The sequence below is a fragment of the Phocoena sinus genome, chromosome 9 (genome assembly GCF_008692025.1).
Source record: "Phocoena sinus isolate mPhoSin1 chromosome 9, mPhoSin1.pri, whole genome shotgun sequence".
Lineage (NCBI taxonomy): Eukaryota > Metazoa > Chordata > Mammalia > Artiodactyla > Phocoenidae > Phocoena > Phocoena sinus.
Window position 1 is genome coordinate 15,674,695 of NC_045771.1, and position 22,323 is coordinate 15,697,017.

At 44.4% G+C, this 22,323-nt stretch overlaps 1 protein-coding gene across 1 annotated transcript in view; it reads left to right on the plus strand.

Annotated features, from left to right (window-relative positions):
- Nucleotides 1–1,892: 1,892 nt before the first annotated feature.
- The window catches only part of DGKI (diacylglycerol kinase iota), a 450,391-nt gene continuing 429,960 nt past the window's right edge, over nucleotides 1,893–22,323 (plus strand). The window contains 1 exon segment of the mRNA XM_032642953.1: nucleotides 1,893–2,296. Coding sequence (XP_032498844.1) covers nucleotides 1,893–2,296 — 404 coding nt within the window.

Here is a 22,323-nt window from a genome sequence, read left to right on the forward strand (position 1 = left end):
GTGGCCTTGAAAATCAGTGAAGGGGTTAATTGAACTTTGCCCTAACGACAATATGATGTCATTGGAAGACTTTTAGGTAGAGGAAAACATATCAGAAGTCTCTGGGGGGTTGAGCTAGAGAATTGATTGGAGGAGGGTACGGAGAGCTGTCCAGCAGGAAGGAGGAGTTAGGAAGCTGCCTAGTAATTCAGGTAAGATGACATTTCCTTGGTGTCATGATACACTAGGTCGTCACAGATCTCATTTAACATGACTGTTGAAGCACCTAATATGCCCATTCTCCTCTGAAAATGGAGCACGCTGCATGGGGGGTGGCGGGGGGCTGAGGGGTGAGGGGCAGAGACCTATAATCAGGCACCCTGGGTGTAATACCTGGTTCTGCCAACTTCTAGTTGCATAAGCCTGAGCAACGGGGAGCATACATTTGAGGGGTAGAGTAAAAAGCACAGAGATAGGCATGCAAAGTGCTTAGCACAACATCCGTCATGTAAAAACCAGGGCTTAATAACCACTAGCTGTTTTAAAAATTATTTTTATTATTATTACCTTTCCTCACTCCACTCTGGAAATGCCCTGACCCTTGGCTTATTATAATGTACACATGCAGCAAATTACAGAATGAGGGAGTTGAGAGAGCTCTGAGGTATCTTATTCAATCTCCTAATTCTAGTCGTGAGAAAATAAAGCGGGGGGGGGGGCGGGGAAATCAAGCGACTTGTTTGGGGTCAGCAACACCGACCTGAAATTCTTCCCTGGTCTGGTTCTCTCATTGCCTGTCCATGTATTGAATACGTATGGATTTTGGTTACTACACTTAGCCTTCAGTATAAATCTTTCTCGTGTTTGTTGACAGCACTGATTCTTGCGTGAAAATTCCTAATTTGGAAAACTATCTGTCTCACACACTTTGTTGCACAGCATTCAAACCTCATAGAGTTTTCAGTAACCTTAGAAACAAAAACAAGAGACCGGTAGACAATTAAATCTGCAGAGACGGCAAGCTTGGCTTTGTGTCGGCAGCGGGGTCCGCAGAGGTTGGAAGCCCCTCCTCGAGCGGGCCCTTCCTTTCCTTTCCGCTCTGCCGCGGCAGCGCCCAGCGCTCACGTCCTCACTTTGCCTCCTGGATTCTCTCAGTCTTTCTGCTTCTCTGAGGGGCCTGTGATCCGATTCAATCTATGAACAGCTGTTCAGGAAGATCTTTCTATGTGTAAGGAAGGCTCTTGGCTGGGGGATTCAGGGATGAAAGGGTCCCAGACCTCGCCCTGCGAGACGAGGTAGGCGCTTCGCCTGCATCTTAAACTGGACCTCCTCCTCATCCCTTAATTTACCCTGCTCACGAATTCTCTCCCAGGTTCGCCCCGACCACGCGCCCGCTGCATTCCCCCCGAGGTTTCCCACGTAGAGAGGCTTCTGCCAGGCTCCGGCTCTGCACGGTCGGGTAGCGGCGGTGGGGAGAATGCCGCCCCGGACATCAGGCATCAGGGGACGGGGACCAAGGTGGGCGCTACCGCTCCCGGGCCGGCTGCCTGGGCAGGGCACCTCTCCCTTCCCGGTCTCCGCTTCCTCGTGTCTTAACCGGGGTGCGGCACGCTGTGCTCCGAATTTCCCTTCGGAGCTCTCCTCTCTTGCTGCCAGTGTCCGCGTGCCCCCAGCCCAGCGCCTCCTCATCACCTGCCCTCTGTCCATCTCTCCGGCGACCCGACGCCTCAGGGCAGAGTTCAGGTTCGGCCCTGGCCGGTGCCCCCGATTTAGGAAAAGGCCAGGGGGGCGGGAGGGCGCGGGTTTGCAGCGGGGAGGGAGGGGCAGGCGGAGGGAGGTGGCCTCTGATTGGTCGGGGAGGGGGAGTGGAGGCACGGAGTTTCCCACAATGCCCCGGTGCGGGGCCGCCGCGGATGGATGCTGCGGGAAGGGGCTGCCATTTGCCGCCCCTGCCAGCGGCGCGCAGACCTGTTCGCTCTCCGGCGGTGGCGGCCGCCGTCAGCGCTGTTCGTCTGTCCGGCTTCCGCAGCGGCGCCGCCTCGGCTCCCTCCGCGGCCGCCGGAGCGGTCGCCATGAACCCCAGCTCCTCGGCGGCAGAGGAGAAGGGGGCAACGGGCGGCAGCAGCAGCAGCGGAAGCGGCGCCGGGAGCTGCTGCCTGGGCGCCGAGGGCGGTGCGGACCCGAGGGGCGCGGGGGCAGCGGCGGCGGCTGGGGCCGCTGCCCTGGAAGAGCCCGGGGCCGCCGGCCCGAAAGAGAAGGACGAGGCGCTGGAGGAGAAGCTGCGGAACTTAACTTTCCGGAAGCAGGTCTCTTACAGGTAGGAACGCGAGCCCGGCAGCTGGGAGGCAGGTGCCGCCGCGGGGCGCGAGACCCTCTCTGCGCCCCCGAAAGGCGCTTCCTCGGACTTGGGGACACCTGGCGCCCTCTCTCTCTTTCCTTCTCCCTCCCCCTTCTGGGCTATGTGTTCACTTCTCATCCCATCCTTCTGGGCTGGAGGGAAGCTACGTGCGCCAGGTTTCCCCCCCCCCGGAACTGGAGAGAAGACTGAGTCCCTGAGGTCAGAACAACAGTAAAAATGTGTGTGTGTGTGTGTTTGTGTGTGTGTGTGTGTGTGTGAGCGGGGTGCACACACACATATGCCAGGTTTTCTTGAGAGAAGTCCTCAAAGTTGTCCCTACGCCGGGGTCATCTTCAACCACTCCCCCTACCTTGCCGATTTTACTGGGTGAACCTTTGGCACTAACTTGATACTTGAGATCACGGACAGGCAGAAAAGAACAGCGTTCTATCCTGAAGAGAAATCCTTATGGAAGTTGAACCTGCATTGAAATATCCCATTAAGGAAGAGTCGTTGTGAATCTGTGTCTGTAGATACGCAACTGGTTCCGGAGGGTCACACGTACACGTGGTCTCTCCCTCTCTCCTGGGTGTGCCCAGAAGGACGACTTGGGAAGCCTGCTGGCGAGCAAGGGATGGGGGAGAGAATGGGGCCGTGCTTGCCCCTAGGATGGGTGTATTTACAAGACAAGGACAGTGTGGGGTAAATGGCCACCGAATGATGCCAAAAGACTACCCCAAATTGTGTCAGGATTCACGAATGAGAAATGAGGATCCAGTAGGTTCTCTCCTCTCCCCTGCCCCCCACCTTAAGGCAAGAATAAAGATATTGATAGATTTGGAGAGTTTTGGAGACCCTTACTGCTTGTTAATTTTAAAAGTTGAGGTGATAAACAAGCATAGAATTAGAAAGATGTGCACTTCCTTGGCCCTGGAGTATTTCTTGAAAAGGGGTCAGTAAAAGCATCCTTGTGACCCTCCTCATTTTAAGTTAGCAGTCCTTTCCAGAAGTGCTTATAAAGTTTTAAGCCTGTCACACCATGTGGTGTTATGTAAGCAAAAGCAGATGACAGAGGTGTGTGGGTTTGTGAGGGTGTGTGTTGTATTTCTGGGAGCATGTGTGTGAATCACCGGGATCCCCATTGGCATTGCTTGGACTGGAGGCCCCGGTCACTAGGGCATGTGCTCTGTGTCTCAGTGTTGGCTCCTGACGACTCCGAAACGGCCTTCCTGGGGAGGGTGTTACTCCCTCATCCCCCATGTGCATTTTGTTCACTGTGCATTGAGGGAGTTTCCCACCTGACTTGCTTTCTTAGTTACTCATGTAGATCAGGATGAAATGGATCTTTCTCTTTATATTTTTGGTTTCTAAAAATAGACACGTGGTGGAGAGTGAGGTAGCTCTAGGGAGGTATGCTAGGACACAGGCAGTTCTACTTCTTAGCTATCATGGCCTGTCTGGCCCTTAGGGGACCAGGGGCTACATTCAGCCTAATTTAGGAACTGCGAGTTGGAAGGGATGGTTGATAATGCAGAGCACATTGTGGGTCTGGGCTCCTGGGCCCAGAATCGTTCCTGTGTCGTTGGTGTTCATCATCGTGACACCTCACTGGGTAGGGCTACAAAGCCAGAGTTTGCAAGGGTAATCATTCAGCTGCTTCTTGGCAGGGTCATTCCCCGAGCCTCTCTCTTGGAAATGAGTACTCTGTGAGGCCATGGCTTTTCTGGGTTGCATGCTCACACATGCGTGTGTAAGGGTGTGCACACGCAAACATAGACATGGACCAGAGACGCGGTGTTTTTCTAGCAAAAGGATAACACCGCATCTGCCTTACAATCCACAGAGGTGGGTCCCACTTTGTGAACATCATTTCCTTTTAAATAAAGCTTTACAGTCCCCAATTCAGGAAGGCTCCTGCAACAGCATCACCTCAGGTGGCTGGTTAAAAATGCCCACCACCCCACACTTACAAAATCAAACTCTCTGTGGGTAGGTAGGAATTTTAACAGTCTCCTCAGCAATGCATAAGCACACTGATATCTGAGGATTGCTGCTGCTCCTTGTTTCCAAAGGCTGAACAATTGATCTTTGAACTCATAAGCCATGCCCAGCCAAACAAGGCCAGGCAGTCCCAAAGTCAGAGCAAAGACAGCAGAAGGTAGGCATTTCATCTGGCACGTGTTTGTCCTGGGTAACCTGGAGAGTGTCTCCATTTTGATGATGATGATGATTTTTTTAGAGTCACGGTGAATGGCCTACTCATTCACCAGGGAGCCATTTATGTTGGACTCAGTTGTAGCTGGGCCTGGCCATTTCGCTGGTGGGTTAAGGAATGGTCTGAAAGAAAAGAGCAGCTTTGGCTGGAGCTTGGGCATTGGCTTCTCAGTGAGGACCACATCCCCTCACTTCTGGGGGCACCTGAGGATGTCTTCTGGTGGAAGTTGATGGAGAGGGGTCAGGAAGACCTCACAGAATGGAATCTAAGTGAAGGGGTTGAGTTAGGGTGTGGAAGTATGGCTGCTGTGTAAGGGGGATCATTTGAGGTGGGGAAGAAGAGAGATCTGCAGGTGGTCAAAAAATCTTTTGAAGAACATGGGTATTTGCGGAATGACACTTGACAGGAGAGAAGAAGGGGGCTGGGGAGATGGTGTGCGAGTGCGTGTGTGTGTGGGGGTCTCATCTGCTCCTTCTGTTGCTAAGGAACATATAAGCTAGGGTTTAAAATAAATGAGGAGTGGGTGGGCATATGCAATGACTCCTGTCTTTTTAGGAACCAGAGCCCTTACAGAAAACCTTTAAATAACCATTTCTGGAGGCAGATTATTCATTTTGCTCGACTTTTACTTTGTTAAGTAAAATAAACTCCCTTTATATACCCCTCGATTTCCCCTCATCATCTTCTCTTTCTTTTTTTGGGGAACCATTTTTCTCATGAGAATATTTCCTTTATTTCAGGTTCTGCTCCCTAGAGCAAATAGTCTCCGTAGATAGTAAAGCTGAAGGTTTTAGAAGGCAGTGCAAGTGAGCTGGTACTTTTCTCTTAAAATTACTTACTTCTTTTTTCTTTGCAAATTATGGTGTGCTGCAACAGATACATATGTGCCGATGACTATGTAATGTGTAGGAACAGTTTTTTTTTTAACCACTGTACGACTTCCCATTAAGTCAGTAAAATTAAAAAAAAATCATTTAGAAACACGCAGGGGAGGGGAAGGAGAAGGGAGCTGATGTTCACTGTCTTCTGTATACAGGCACTGCGCTAAGTATTCTTGCATGTTTATATCTTATTTACTATTCAGTGACAGTTTTATGACGTGATTATGGTTATTTCCATTTTATAAATAAATGGACCTGAGGCTTAGACCTTGGGTAAGAGGCAGCTTTAAACCCAGATCTGACTCTAAATGACATTCTCTTTACACCCCATCATGCTTCCCTAACCATTCACTTCTGACTCGAACTCTTCCCTTGGGTATCTGTGTTTGCAGGGGGGTGTGCAGCGTAAGCTGTTCTTTGATCTCTTCCGTAATATATCACAGGTCATTATTTATTATCTCTTGTATACACTTTTCTTTGGACTGTGTCCCTTTGGCCATGTAATTTTAAGTAACTCCTCTACTCTTTCTGAGATAGAAATGAATATAAATTCATGATCACCAGAAAATATATTGCTTTTGCTTCTGAGAACAAAACCACCTGCATGACACCTGCCATCTCTGTGAAGATACCCAGGTTAGAATTTTATATGCCTTTTAATAAAACTACACAGGAGTTGTGTAGGTGAACCTAGATCCAGGGAAGAGCTGGCCTGTCTGTACCTCTTTGAGCAGCACAGAATAAATATTGAAGTGTGATTTTGTTTGTAAGGAGGACTGGACAGTTACCATTACTTATGAGATAGTAATGCCTGTGCTTCAGTTTCTCTACTTATAAACCAGGATGGTAATACCAGACCTTCCTGAAAGGGAGATTTTGGTATGAGATAAAAGTAGCAGCAAGGAGCTTGTACTTCTTAGATTATGCTGCAAGGTAAAAAAGGGTCTATCACTCTTTACAGGTTGATAAGAACAAAGTATTTCCATTTTGAGTATTATCCTGCAACACAAGTTTGTGATTTTTAGGAAAGACTATTGGAATGTTGAAAGCCAAGTAGGAGAGCATGGACATTGTTCTTCCTTGTATGAGAATCAATATTGTATGGGGGGAAGTTTTTCTTTTCCTGAATATCAGTATGAAGCATCCTCCTTTGTAAATACTTTTATTTTATTTTTGAATTATTTTTTTTGCTGCTCTTTACACATTTGTTTGATATTTAGAGACTTCAGGATCAGATTAAAACCTTCGTTCTAGATTCTCTACCTACCTGCCCCCTGGCCTAGAGTTTCCTCTCTGTGAATGGGAGTTGATGTTGAGGAAAAGAAGACAGGTTCTCTGTCCAAGCCTGCCTGGAATAGTGCTTTGGAAGACAGAGCTGCGGGCTGGAAATGAGAAGTGCTGGTGGCCACCCCCTCCCTGGGTGAAACCATATCCCTGGATGGGGAGCAAGGTGGAAAGGGAGCCCCTGCCTTCTTGGTGGCATGTGCCTGAGAAGACCTTCCTTCACACTGAGCTGGGGAAAGGAGGTTTTGAAAAATTTGGCTTTCGGAGGTGTCAGCGCAGCCATTTCTTACTAGGCACTGTGATCTAAAGTGCTGGGTGTGAGGCCTCTGCATGAAGCACCTTGTGAACAAGTGAAACTAGACAAAGCACAAAGGAAAAGAAAACAAAAAGCAAGCTGCAAACCCTCTGAAAAAAATGCCTCTGCACCTCTAGCTCTTGTGGAGGTTGGCATCTTCAGTGGCGTCTCCTATTGAAGGGGGACCTTCAAGATGGCGGAGGAGTAAGACATAGAGATCACCTTCCTACCCACAAATACATCAAAAATACATCTACATGTGGAACAGCTCCTACAGAACAGCTACTGAACATTGGCAGAAGACCTCAGACTTCCCAAAAGGCAAGAAAATCCCCACATACCTGGCCATGTGGCTGATAGGGTCTTGGTGCTCCAGCTGGGTGTCAGGCCTGAGCCTCTGAGGTGGGAGAGCTGAGTTCAGGACACTGGTCCACCAGAGACCTCCTGGCCCCACATAATATCAGTCGGTGAGAGCTCTCCCAGAGATCTCTGTCTCAACGCTAACACCCAGCTCCGCCCAATGGCCAGCAAGCTCCAGTGCTGGATGGCCTGTGCCAAACAACGAGCAAGACAGGAACACAACCCCACCCATTAGCAAAGAGGCCGCCTAAAATCATACTAAGTTCACAGACACCCCAAAACACACCACCGGATGTGGCACTGTCCACCAGAAAGACAACATCCAGCCCCACCCACCAGAACACAGGCACCAGTCCCCTCCACCAGGAAGCCTACACAAGCCACTGAACCAACCTCACCCACTGGGGTCAGACACCAAAAACAATGGGAACTACGAATCTGCAGCCTGTGAAAAGGAGACCCCAAACACAGTAAGTTAAACAAAATGAGAGGGCAAAGAAATATGCAGCAGATGAAAGAGCAAGGTAAAAACCCACCAGACCAAACAAATGAAGAGGAAATAGCCAGTCTACCTGAAAAAGAATTCAGAGTAATGATAATAAAGATGATCCAAAATCTTGGAAATAGAATGGAGAAAATACAAGAAACATTTAACATGGACCTAGAAGAGCTGAAGAGCAAACAAACAATGATGAACAACACAATAAATGAAATTAAAAACTCTCTAAGGGCTTCCCTGGTGGCGCAGTGGTTGAGAGTCTGCCTGCCGACGCAGGGGACACGGGTTCGTGCCCCGGTCTGGGAAGATCCCACATGCTGCGGAGCGGCTGGGCCCATGAGCCATGGCCTCTGGGCCTGCACGTCCGGAGCCTGTGCTCCACAATGGGAGAGGTCACAACAGTGAGAGGCCCGCATACCGAAAAAAAAAAAAAATCTCTAGAAGGAATCAATAGCAGAATAACTGAGGCAGAAGAACGGATAAGTGACCTGGAAGACAAAATAGTGGAAATAACTATTGCAGAGCAGAATAAAGAAAAAAGAATGAAAAGACTTGAGGACAGTCTCAGAGACCTCTGGGACAACATTAAATGTACCAACATTCGAATTATAAGGGTCCCAGAAGAAGAGAAAAAGGAAGGGTCTGAGAAAATATTTGAAGAGATTATAGTTGAAAACTTCCCTAACGTGGGAAAGGAAATAGTCAGTCAAGTCCAGGAAGCGCAGAGAGTCCTATACAGGATAAATCCAAGGATAAACATGCCAAGACACATATTAATCAAACTATCAAAATTAAATACAAAGAAAAAATATTAAAAGCAGCAAGGGAAAAGCAACAAATAACATACAAGGGAACCCCCATAAAGTTAACAGCTGATCCTTCAGCAGAAACTCTGCAAGCCAGAAGGGAGTGACAGGACATATTTAACATGATGAAAGGGAAAAAACTACAACCAAGATTACTCTACCCAGCAAGGATCTCATTCAGATTTGACAGAGACATTAAAACCTTTACAGACAAGCAAAAGTTAAGAGAGTTCAACACCACCAAATCAGCTTTATAGCAAACACTAAAGGAACTTCTCTAGGCAGGAAATACAAGAGAAGGAAAAGACCTACAAAAACAAACCCAAAACAATTAAGAAAATGGTAATAGGAACATACGTATCAATAACTACCTTAAATGTAAATGGATTAAATGCTCCAACCAAAAGACATAGATTGGCTGAATGGATACAAAAACAAGACCCATACATAGGCTGTCTACAAGAGACCCACTTCAGACCTAGAGACACATACAGACTGAAAGTGAGGGGATGGAAAAAGATATTCCATGCAAATGGAAATCAAAAGAAAGCTGGAGTAGCAATTCTATATCAGACAAAATAGACTTTAAAATAAAGACTATTACAGGAGACAAAGAAGGACACTAAATAATGATCAAGGGATCAATCCAAGAAGGAGATATAACAATTGTAAATATTTATGCACCCAACATAGGAGCACCTCAATACATAAGGCAAATGCTAACAGCCATAAAAGGGGAAATTGACAGTAACACAATAATAGTAGGGGACTTTAACACCCCACTTTTACCAATGGACAGATCATCCAAAATGAAAGTAAGTAAGGAAATATAAGGTTTAAATGACACATTAGAGAAGATGGACTTAATTGGTATTTATAGGGACATTCCATTCCAAAAACAACAGAATACACTTTCTTCTCAAGTGCTTATGGAACATTCCCCAGGATAAACCATACCTTGGGTCACAAATGAAGCCTTCGTAAATTTAAGAAATTGAAATCGTATCAAGTATCATTTCCGACCACAACGTTATGAGACTATATATCAATTACAGGACAAAAAAATGTAAAAAACACAAATACATAGAGGCTAAACAATACACTACTAAATAACCAAGAGATCACTGAAGAAATCAAAGAGGAAATAAAAAAATACCTAGAAACAAATGACATTGTAAACACAATGACCCAAAACCTATGGGATGCAGCAAAAGCACTTCTAAGAGGGAAGTTTATAGGAATACAATCCTACCTCAAGAAGCAAGAAAAATCTCAAATAAATAACCTAACCTTACACCTAAAGCAATGAGAGAAAGAAGAAGAAGAACAACAAAAACCCCACAGTTAGCAGAAAGAAATAAATTATAAAGATTAGATCAGAAATAAATGAAAAAGAAATGAAGGAAACGATAGCACAGATCAATAAAACTAAAAGCTGGTTCTTTGAGAATATAAACAAAATTGATAAACCATAGCCACACTCATCAAGAAAAAAAGGGAGAAGACTCGAATCAACAAAATTAGAAATGAAAAAGGAGAAGTAACACCTGCCACTGCAGAAATACAAAGGATCTGGAGAGATTACTGTAAGCAACTATATGCCAATAAAATGGACAACCTGGAAGAAATGGACAAATTCTTAGAAAAGCACAACCTTCCGAGACTGAACAGGAAGAAATAGAAAATATAAACAGACCAGTCACAAGCACTGAAATTGAAACTGTGTTTAAAAATCTTCCAAGAAACAAAAGCTCAAGACCAGATGGCTTCACAGGTGAATTCTATCAAACATTTAGAGCAGAGCTAACACCCATCCTCTCAAACTCTTCCAAAATATAGCAGAGGGAGGAACACTCCCAAACTCATTCTACAAGGCCACCATCACCCTGATACCAAAACCAGACAAAAATGTCACAAAAAATGAAAACTACAGACCAATATCACTGATGAACATAGATGCAAAAATCCTCAACAAAATACTAGCAAACAGAATCCAACAGCACATTAAAAGGATCATACACCATGATCAAGTGGGGTTTATCCCAGAAATGCAAGGATTCTTTAATATACGCAAATCAATCAACGTGATACATCATATTAACCAACGGAAGGAGAAAAACCATATGATGATCTCAGTAGATGCAGAAAAAGCTTTTGACAAAATTCAACACACATTTATCATAAAAACTCTCCAGAAAGGAGGCATATAGGGAACCTACCTCAACATAATAAAGGTCATATATGATAAACCCACAGCCAACATCATTCTCAGTGGTGAAAAACTGACACCAATTCCTCTAAGATCAGGAAAAAGACAAGGTTGCCCATTCTCACCACTATTATTCAACATAGTTTTGGAAGTTTTAGCCACAGCAATCAGAGAAGAATAAGAAATAAAAAGGAATCCAAATCAGAAAAGAAGAAGTAAAACTGTTGCTGTTTGCAGATGACATGATACTATACATAGAGAATCCTAAAGATGCTACCAGAAAACTACTAGAGCTAATCAGTGAATTTGGTAAAGTAGCAGGATACAAAATTAATGCACAGAAATCTCTTGCATTCCTATGCACTAATGATGAAAAATCTGAAAGAGAAATTAAGGAAACACTCCCATTTACGATTGCAACAAAAAGAATAAAATACCTAGGAATAAACCTACCTAAGGAGACAAAAGACCTGTATGCAGAAAACTATAAGACATTGATGAAAGAAATTAAAGATGATACAAACAGATGGAGAGATATACCATGTTCTCAGATTGGAAGAATCAACATTGTGAAAATGACTCTACTACCCCAAGCAATCTACAGATTCAGTGCAATCACTATCAAACTACCAATGGCATTTTTCACAGAACTAGAACAAAAAAATTTCACCATCTGTGTGGAAACACAAAAGTCCCCGAATAGCCAAAGCAATCTTGAGAAAGAAAAACAGAGCTGGAGGAATCAGGCTCCCTGACTTCAGACTATACTACAAAGCTACGGTAATCAAGACAGTATGGTACTGGCACAAAAACAGAACTATAGATCAATGGAACAGGATAGAAAGCCCAGAGATAAACCCATGCACGTATGGTCACCTTATCTTTGGTAAAGGAGGCAAGGATATAAAATGGAGAAAAGACAGTTTCTTCAATAAGTGTTGCTGGGAAAACTGGACAGGTACATGTAAAAGAATGAAATTAGAACACTTCCTAACACCATACACAAAAATAAACTCAAAATGGATTAAAGACCTAAATGTAAGGCTAGACACTATAAAACTCTTAGAGGAAAACATAGGCAGAACACTCTTTGACATAAATCACTGCAAGATCCTTTTTGACCCACCTCCTAGAGAAATGGAAATAAAAACAAAAATAAACAAATGGAACCTAATGAAACTTAAAAGCTTTTGCACAGCAAAGGAAACCATAAACAAGATGAAAAGACAACCCTCAGAATGGGAGAAAATATTTGCAGACGAAGCAAGTGAAAAAGGATTAATCTCCAAAATATGCAAGCAGCTCATGCAGCTCAATATCAAAAAGTAAACAACCCAATCCAAAAATGGGTAGAAGACCTACATAGACATTTCTCCGTAGAAGATATACAGATTGCCAACATACCTATGAAAGCATGCTCAACATCACTAATTATTAGAGAAACGCAAATCAAAACTACAATGAGGTATCACCTCACACCAGTCAGAATGGCCATCATCAAAAAATCTACAAACAACAAATGCTGGAGAGGGTGTGGAGAAAAGGTAACCCACTTGCATTGTTGGTGGGAATGTAAATTGATACAGCCACTATGGAGAACAGTATGGAGGTTCCTTAAAAAACTAAAAATAGAACTACCATATGACCCAGCAATCCCACTACTGGGCATATACCCTGAGAAAACCATAATTCAAAAAGAGTCATGTACCACAATGTTCATTGCAGCACTATTTACAATAGGCAGGACATGGAAGCAACCTAAGTGTCCATCATTGGATGAATGGATAAAGAAGATGTGGCACATATATACAATGGAATATTACTCAGACATAAAAAGAAATGAAATTGAGTTATCTGTAGTGAAGTGGATGGACCTAGAGTCTGTCATACAGAGTGAAGTAAGTCAGAAAGAGAAAAACAAATACTGTATGCTAACACATATGAATGGAATCTAAAAGAAAGAAATGGTTCTGATGAACCTAGGGGCAGGACAGGAATAAAGATGCAGACGTAGAGAATGGACTTGAGGACACGGTGGGGGGGAAGGCTAAGCTGGGACAAAGTGAGAGAGTGGCATGGGCATATATACACCACCAAATGTAAAATAGATAACTAATGAGAAGCAGCCACATAGCACAGGGAGATCAGCTCGGTGCTTTGTGACCACCTAGAGGGGTGGGATAGGGAGGGTGGGAGGGAGCCTCAAGAGGGAGGGGATATGGGGATATATGTATACGTATAGCTGATTCACTTTGTTATAAAGCAGAAACTAACACACCATTGTAAAGCAATTATACTCCAATAAAGATGTTAAAAAAAAAACCCAAAACTTGGTTCCAGTTTACTGTTTCCTTCCTCAGTAATTACTTAGGACTTGGCTAAGTGTACACTTCCTCCATCAAGACACACCCCAGGCAAGATTGCACTCGAACTACTGTCCAGAGTCCTTACTCTGCTCTAATTGATCTTTTAGAGGCTCGGTTTTCACATGGGAGAGTGACAGCACTGTGTTCTGTGGCATCAAGGGATGATGAAGTTGATGCGAGATTTGTTGGTGTTCATTTCTGCTGTGGCAACAGCAGCATTGCCTCATAGGGTCAGATTCAGTTAGACTAGAACTAGCTCTTTGGAACTCTACTTTCTAATCTGAGAAAATGAGGACTCCTAGTGAGGGCCCAGGCTAGCTGCACCTTCCAGGCTTTTCTGGACTGGGATCTGGGATACACATTCCTTACCCAACCTTGAGGTGTCCTTGAAGTGGGTTCAGAAGCCCTCACTCTGAGACTGGAAACATGTGGCAGGACCATTGCCTACATGTTGGGCTGTGACATTTGCTTTCTTATGCAGTGTTATATTGGTAACATTGATCCTAATTATTTTTTCTGAGACCCTGTAACTGTCATTTTAGGACAGTAGTTACTGCATTAATGGTGGTATATGAATGGATAGCTCGGGGAAGAAGGTAAGGAGCAAAGCAAAATCTACGCTGTGGTCTTTCCTGGTGGCGCAGTGGTTGAGAGTCCGCTTGCTGTTGTAGGGGACACGGGTTCGTGCCCCAGTCTGGGAAGATCCCACGTGCCGCGGAGGGGCTGGGCCTGTGAGCCATGACTGCTGAGCCTGCGCGTCCGGAGCCTGTGCTCCGCAACGGGAGAGGCCACAACAGTGAGAGGCCCGCGTACCTCAAAAAAAAAAAAAAAAAAAAAAAGTCTAAGTTGTTAGGCTTTTTATGTTTCTTTGAAGTTGAATTTGCTTGAAATCACTATAAAAATGGGCAAATTTCAAGTGGTTGGAGGTGGTTGGAATTGTTTGAACTGGCTGGAATGTTGGGCCTGTTACAAGGCATAACAAACCCTTGCAATATAGAAGATTAAAGAAAGAAAAACGCCAAGTTAGGTCTGTTTGCCCATAACGCTCCCATAACTCATCCCTGGCTTGTTCATCCGGCAAACTCCTCCTTAGGCTTGAACTCAAAAGGGTCCACTTTTTGTGGTAGGTGGTTGGTCCTCTCCTGTCCTCACATGATGCTCTTAAACAGCTGTGTTAGGACTGAATTGTAATTTTATCTCCTGGGAATTAGACTAGGATTTGAACCTGGCACGTTCTAGCGGATCTCGGGAATGTTATGTCACCCTTGAGGCTCACGTGGTAACAGTAATACCTCCCTTAGAGGTTTGTTAGGATTAAATGAGTTACTTTAGGTAGAGAACTCAGCACAGTGCCTTGCAGAGTTAACTTTAAATGTCGTATGCTTCCCTGCTAAGTTGTTAGCTCCTTGGAGGACAAAAACTGCACCTTATCATTTGAATCTCTGAATCCTGTTCTTATTGCTCAGTAGGTGTTGGATAAATATTTATTGAATGAGTGAATTTAATTGCCTTCTTTAAATAAACTACTATGTTATGCGTTCCCTGTCCATCTCGGCTGTGATTTTTCCTTTTTACTCAGAGAAAGGTCTGCCTTTCTCTCATTTACACTTTGTCCAGCGGCCCAGGACTGTTTCTGTTTACAACTTCCTGTGTGAGTACCTGCGCCAGCCATTTGGCCAGCTCTTGGAGGCTGGAGAGGGGTGGCAGCATCTCTTGCTTAACCAGCTGTTTGCAGCTTGTCAAAGAAAAGGCCTTCATTTGCCTTCTGAGTAGCACTAATTAGCTCTCCAGCTCTCTGTCTGTCTCATCCTTTCCAAGGGGCATCATTGATTTTCTCCTCAGGGAATGTTCTGTTGACTTGTCCTTCTGTGAGTAGAACTTAGCACGTGCAGAAAGATGGCTGCCCTATGTTCCCGGAATCTGCCCTGACCGTGGTCCAGCCACACAGAGGTTACCCCCGTGACCTCTGTTCCGTATTGTTACTTCACTCATTCTCTCCTTCCGACTCACCTGACTGACTGCTGTGGAAAAGCTATTTTAGGAAGAATTCCTCAGTCAACTTCGTGACTCTAAACTAAACCTTTGTTTTGTTTTTAACTTGTTTAATAACGAAGTCTTTGCAAATGTGCCAGCTACTTTTTATTCACGTAACATAAAAAGCACCTGAAGAATGGCTGATGAGTTTCCTGACATCCGTAGGGTTCAGAGAGGTGGCATGAGCACTGTGTGGGTAATTTTAGAAAAAATCAACCCATCAGGGCTGTGTGTATTGGCTGAGGGAGGGAGCTGTGGTTGGGTAGAGGTGGGAAGAAGGCTCTTTGCAGATTAATTTTAATGTTTTTTCCTTCCAGCCCTGAGGTTTTGTGAGCCTTTGAAATGGAGCAACTACCGTTTTTGAAAGGCAGCGGCTTTTAGAGGGGGACTTGGAGAGTTCTTGGGCCTAACGTCCATGGGTTTTGCTCAAGTGGAGAATGGCCTTCAGATTTTCAGACTCATAAATAAGGAGCCAATTCTAAGTTAAGCTATAATATTAACGGTCTGGCTTTTGTTGGGTGGAGGGGGAAACATTCAAAGCTTAAAACAGTAATAATCAAACCACAATCAATCTTACCATTCTTACTCTTCAATTCTGTGAGAGCAGAGTGGAGTAGTGGCTAAGGACCCCGGCTCTGGAGCCCTACCTCTTGGGCTCAGTTCTCCACCTCTGCCTGCTGTGGGACCATGGGCAAGTTACTTAGCACCTCTGTGCCTTAGTTTCCCTGTCTCATGGTAATGACAATAGTACCTACCTTGTATGATTGTTTGAAGGTTGACACTGATAATGCTCCCTGTCACAAAGTAAGTGCTGTGAGTGTGTTTGTTAGGGTGGTATCATCCGTACTTAAGCCCAGTTAAGGAGCAGATTTCGTTTTTTTATTCTTTTTTTATAAATTTATTTATTATTTTTGGCTGCGTCGGGTCTTCGTTGCTGCGCGCGGGCTTTCTCTAGTCGCGGTGAGCGGGGGCTACTCTTTGTTGCGGTGCACAGGCTTCTCATTGTGGTGGCTTCTCTTGTGGAGCACGGGCTCTAGGGGCATGGACTTCAGTAGTTGTGGCATGTGGGCTCGGTAGTTGTGGCTCACAGGCTTAGCTGTTCCGCGGCATGTGGGGTCGTCCCAGATCAGGGCTCGACCCCGTGTCTCCTGCACTGGCAGGTGGATTCTTAACCACTGCGCCACCAGGGAACTCCCCGTTTTTTTAATCTTCAAAATATTGAACATTCATCAAATGTCGGTAGCTAGTGATACAATTATTCAGATTATATGAAAATGAGACAGATATACACTTAGGAAATTTAATTTACAGGCTTGGCATTCATTAAGGTATAGAATATGTACTTTTCCTTTCACGGTTTATTAAAAACTAGTTCACTCGTACTAGAGGATGTGAAGAGGAGAAAGCTCCTTCCGAGTGCTCTGGAAATCGGATCAGGCAGAAGGCCAAGGTCGCAGAAGACAGGCGCAGTGAGCAGAGGAATCAGGGAGCAGCGGCCCACAGCCCAGCTGGTCGGCTGGGAGCAGGAAGCCAGACGTGGAAGGCTGGGGAACGGGGGTCTCAGAGCTTCCCAGTGTCAGGCATAGACAAGTAGATAAAGCCAGAGGTACTAGAAATAGAGTTGTCACCAGGGACCCCAGGAAAGAGGTTATTTGTCTTCTGGCCTGGCTGGATGATGTCTTCTTTGTATGTGCAGACAATGGCTGGCTGCAGTGTCCCGGCAAACAGAGAAAAAAGCTCCCAGATGCTACCTGTCCTGGATTATTTCAGAAATGGAAGGCTCAGCCTTCTGGGGTGTGCTATCGGTTATCTCAGCCAGACCAAACAACATATTTTATTTTTTTTAATTTTAGAAGATTATTCAATATTTGTTGAGCAAATAAAACTGGCTCAGGACTGTGAAGTAAGCATTGAGGAAGTGAATCCATTTTTTTTCCTTCAAAAGGCAAAGATGGGGCAGTTTGGTTGCTTTTGTGTATCATGTAGATCTTCGGGAAATAGCCAGAAAAAAGACTTCTTGCAAGGTCCAAAGAGCATTTTAAAATGTGTCATTGCTTTGTACATAAGATGTCAAAATTCTACGGAAAAATTAATTTTTGTTTTAAAAACACTTGAAAGCAATTTGTTTAAAGATTTTTTAAAAAAGGAGCTTACGGAAGCTTAACTGGAAGCAGTTGGAAAGGGTTCCGTGTATCACTTGGAGACAAACTTCTGAAAAATTCTTCAGATGGAAAGGACTTTGTTCTTATCATTGTACTATGTACATGACAGGGTTTCAGGCAAATCTCTCAGACAGAGAGCACTTCCTTTAGAGGTTTTTAAGAAGACAGCCTGATTTAAAACAGTTTCTTCCTTTTAAATTGGCCCCCTCTCAATCAGTAAGCTGTAGTGTATTTTTGTTTCTCTCCAGTGGAAGCACCGTCTTCAGCGCCTGAAGTTAGGAAGCAGAAGAACCTTGAACCCCAAAAGCTGCAGAGCCTGGTCTTCCTGGGCAGAGTGAACACCCACGGGACCACCTACCTTCCCAGTGCACCCTGCCTTTCCTCCCAATGGCCAAAAAGCAACAGACATCACTGTTCTCACCCTTCCCAATAGCCACTGGTAGACTGTTCCCTGAGACTGCAAAGGCAGCCTGTGTACTTCGAAAGTTCTTTTGAAGTGCAGCTAAGAGAAGGAAAAAGCCTTTCCTGGTTCAAATTGGACTGCAAGTGTTAATTTACTTACCTACCTACTTGTGCGAATATTAATTATTACAAGTTACTGATTTTATGAAATGCTTAATCTGTGTTGAGAGCTGTTAAACATTTTATATATAGTATTTCATTTAACCCTCAATTGAGTAGGAACTATTATTATTTCCATTTTACAGATAAGGACATTAGGGCTTAGACTTTAAGCAACTTGCCTGAGGTCACAAAGCCAGTTAAATGGCAGAGTTTAGATCTATTCCCATATTTGCTTATTGCCTCCCTAATACAGTTTTTCACTTTGGTTCTTCTTCACCCTTTTCCACTTCCTGTGTGCAAATAGCCATATTTCTACCATCTAGTAGTTTATTAGACCAAAATCCCTTGAGAGGAGAGAGCTGTGTGTTTCATCGTAGTGGGCCCAGGCAGTCCTAACACAGGACAGAGAGAAGGGTTGATTGGCTTTACAAAGGTTGATTGGCTAAGAAAACAAGAATTCCTTCCCTGTCCAAGCATAGACTCAGCTCTGTGAATTGCTACTGGCAATTGTAAGGAGGCCAAGACTGAGCTTTCCTTGGTGGTTCTTTTTAAAACTATATGAATTTTCCATTGTATGAATGGGGGAATAAATCCAGTTTTCTGGGGCCAGGAAATGATTTTCAGGGATTATAGCCTGGTACTCACAGATTCCAATTCCACCTCCAGTACAAGACCTTATGAGTTCTTGTAATCAGAGTAGAACTTGAAGGGAGGTAGGTAATAGTTCAGTGACTTGGGGTCCAGTGAAGAAGTTAGGAACAATTTATGTGCACTTTGTGTGGCTGAAATGGCATAGTAGGTACCTTTTTTTTTTTTTTTAATATTCTAAGAAGAGTTGAGTCTTTCTCCTTTAACTGAAGGGCCTATTCAGGCTTCAGGTACTTGGAATATAAGTTTTTCCATAACAGCATGTTTTAGAATTCATAAATATATTCGTGTGTGTAGTTATAGACACCTAGAAAGTTCCAAAGGATCATTTAAAAAACCTGAGTCATTCTTTCACATTTGAAGAAAACCTTCAGAATTTCTTAGCAAAATAAATCTCTAGTTCAAAAATAAACGTCAAAGCTATTTAAAGATTAAAACAGAAGCTTTCTATGAGCCAGTGCAGAATTATAACAAAATCTAAGGGAATTTATTTTTTTAAAGAAAACAGATTTCTTAAATTGTTAATACTGACTAAATTTAGGTACCTATAATAAAAATGTGTTTGGTGCTTTTAGAGCTTTACCATTTATGAATTGCTTTCACATGATTGATCTAATTTTACCCTCAAAACAGGTAGAGTGGTAGAGCAGGTGTTGTTTTCACAGACCGTGTACAGTACAGGAAACAGCCATGACCACTAGGTGCCTGCCCCAGAGTCACATGCCAGTGACGGGGCATTGCCAGGCTTAGTCTAGGTTTTGGATTTGAAGTCCCACGTTCCCTTCACTTCAGTGCCCTGCCTCCTCGCACTGCTCTTTGGAAAGAGAGTTCTCAACACTTCCGTCCTGTTCATTTTGCTGACTTGAACTTCTCTGTTGTTCATCACGATGAACAGAGTTGGAATCCACCACTGGCTGGCATACCAGGTCCTCGTCGCATTGACGAGGATGATGACCTGATTATCATCCTCATATTCTGTTTCCATGAAAACCGTACAGTGACACCACCAGCATGATGCTAGATGTTTAGTACTCCTCCTACAGGGGGGAAAAGCAAAGAAGATAGAGGACTCTTCAGGCTCTTCCTTTGCATTCGTTGCTAAACAGCAGCCATTTCACTGTAAAGGAGATTCGGCTCAAGGAATGACATAGGTATTCCCAGAATAGCATTTCATTTTTGTAGCAACTGCATTTCATGTCTCCATATAGCATATGCTCCTGTGGCTCAGTGATTTTAGGAGAAGTAGGTGCCTCAACACATTTGTTGAATATACGGAGAAAATTCAATGTAGCTGATCACCTAATAGCCACACTCCCATGTTCTGTGACTAAGAGTGAGTAGCAATTTTCAGGATTTGGAAGCACTGCTGAACAGATGTGTTTTTTGAGGCCGTATCTGACGTGAACCGGTAACATCTTGATGGAATACTCCGGATAGTTGTGAATTCTGTTTTTTGAAGTAATATACGGCATAACGCAAAATTTGCTTGCAGCCAAGGAGTTGGATTGTGGCCAAGATTTCACTGTATTGAGGTTTCGCAGGCAACTCAAGGCTCTTACAATGAAGACAAAAGTCAGATGATAGGTTTTCATTGCTTTAAACTCTTCAGTATTTTCTAAATTTTCCACAATCGCCGTGTATTCCATTTGTAATAAGAATAAATGTTTTTAATAAAAACATAAAAAATGAAGACAAAAGAAAGTACTGTATAAGGCTAGCACTAGCCGTGGAGTTTATCAGGAAGAAGGGTCGGGGTATTAGAGGGAAATATGTATTTAATGTCCCTATAAGTATGTGTGTAAAAGGGGAGATGTCAGAGTACAAAGCTGGCAGGTGATCTGTTTTTTTTAGTTGCACTGTCATTAATTTTTTTTTTTTTTTTTTTTTTTTTTTTTTTTTTTTTTTTTGCTGTACGCGGGCCTCTTTACTGTTGTGGCCTCTCCGTTGCGGAGCACAGGCTCCGGATGCGCGGGCTCAGCGGCCGTGGCTCACGGGCCCAGCCTCTCCGCGGCACGTGGGATCCTCCCGGACCAGGGCACAAACCCGTGTCCCCTGCATCGGCAGGCGGACTCTCAACCCACTGCGCCACCAGGGAAGCCCTGTCCATTAATTTTGAAGGCTGTATGATCCACGTGTGGGAGCTCAGGGTCCTGCATTTCCAGGCGTTTCCGCCATTTCTGTTCTAGCTTAGACAGACTGTGGTGAAACTTGTATGTATCTAGACAAGTATCTTGTCTCCAGAGAGCAAACTTTGTTGTTTTCTAAGAGTGCACTGCACATCATCACCCCTTAGTCCCTCTCTCCAGGCCATTTGGGAGAAAATACCTCTTTCCGGGAGCAGATGGGATGCTTGGAAACTGGTCTTTAACTTCCAGTAAATTACCCTCCCATTTATGGCAGAGTACCTCTTCCAGGAACTAGAAGTCATCTTCGGAAGAAATAATACGTGGATGAACGTTGTTCACAAATGGTGAACGGTTATTCCCACTGAGGTGTTGGGTTCTGTAGCAGGACTGTTTTCAGCATCTCTCCAGCAATTAGTGCTTCTCATATATTTCATTGTGTGCTTTTTACAATCACTCAAAACAGCTTTGGTGAAGCATCTCTGGCGTTATAGGAACCCATTATCCACATGGGAAAATCAAGTCAAGAAGGACCGGGGAGGAGAGGACTAAAATAATTGACTTCCTGGCCTGGTATGAAACCATAGAGAAGCAAGATGCTAAGTGTCTCTGAGAAAAAACATATCTGGGAGGTGCTCAGTGGAGTACACTCAGCATCATTAATGGTAATACCAATAATAATAACAACATTTATGAGGCCTTCCTGTGTGTGCCAGGAACTGTGCTGAGTGCTTTACATACAATATTTCTGTTAATTCTTACAACAGCCTTATGAGGTAGGTGTGATTGCTGTTTAGTTTTACAGAAGAGGAAACAGGCACAGAGTAACATCTCAGGGCCTCACAGATAGCGAGCTTTGGGGCCAGGATTCGAATGCCAAAAGAACTCTCTGGCTAGTGCCCTTAAGCATTACTCTGGGCCGTACGCTCGTATAAATGTATAAATATACCCTGTTTTCCTTTTGGGAATTACCTCTACCCTGTTGTGTGCAGTCTTGTGGGATTGTACATCACGGTGCCTGGCTCTGTACCGTGGAAGGCAGTGAGGTCTTTGGGGGTTGTTGTAGGCGGCTCCTCTCACCACCCTTATTCCTCCTTAAGGCATGAGACGTGAGCTTGGACACCGGACCCTTTTGGACTTGGCCTCTTAGAGGACTGTCAAAGGGAGTGCCAGTTTGTTCCCTTCCATTATCAGTGCCCCGGTAGGGCAGTTCCTGCTGCCCTGGTTCCTGTCCTTTCCAAGCATGGATCACCAGCCTTTCTATTGAACTGTGAACCATCCAGCATCTTTCCAATGAAGTTCCTTTTTGTTTAAGTTAACCAGGGTTGGTTTCTATTTTTTGCAACTAAAAATACAAAACAAAAAAACCTGATAAAATACCTTTGCAGGGCTTCCCTGGTGGCGCAGTGGTTGAGAGTCCGCCTGCCGATGAAGGGGACACGGGTTCGTGCCCCGGTCCGGGAAGATCCCACATGCCGCAGAGTGGCTGGGCCCGTGAGCCATGGCCGCTGAGCCTGCGCTCCACAACGGGAGAGGCCACAACGGTGAGAGGCCTGCGTA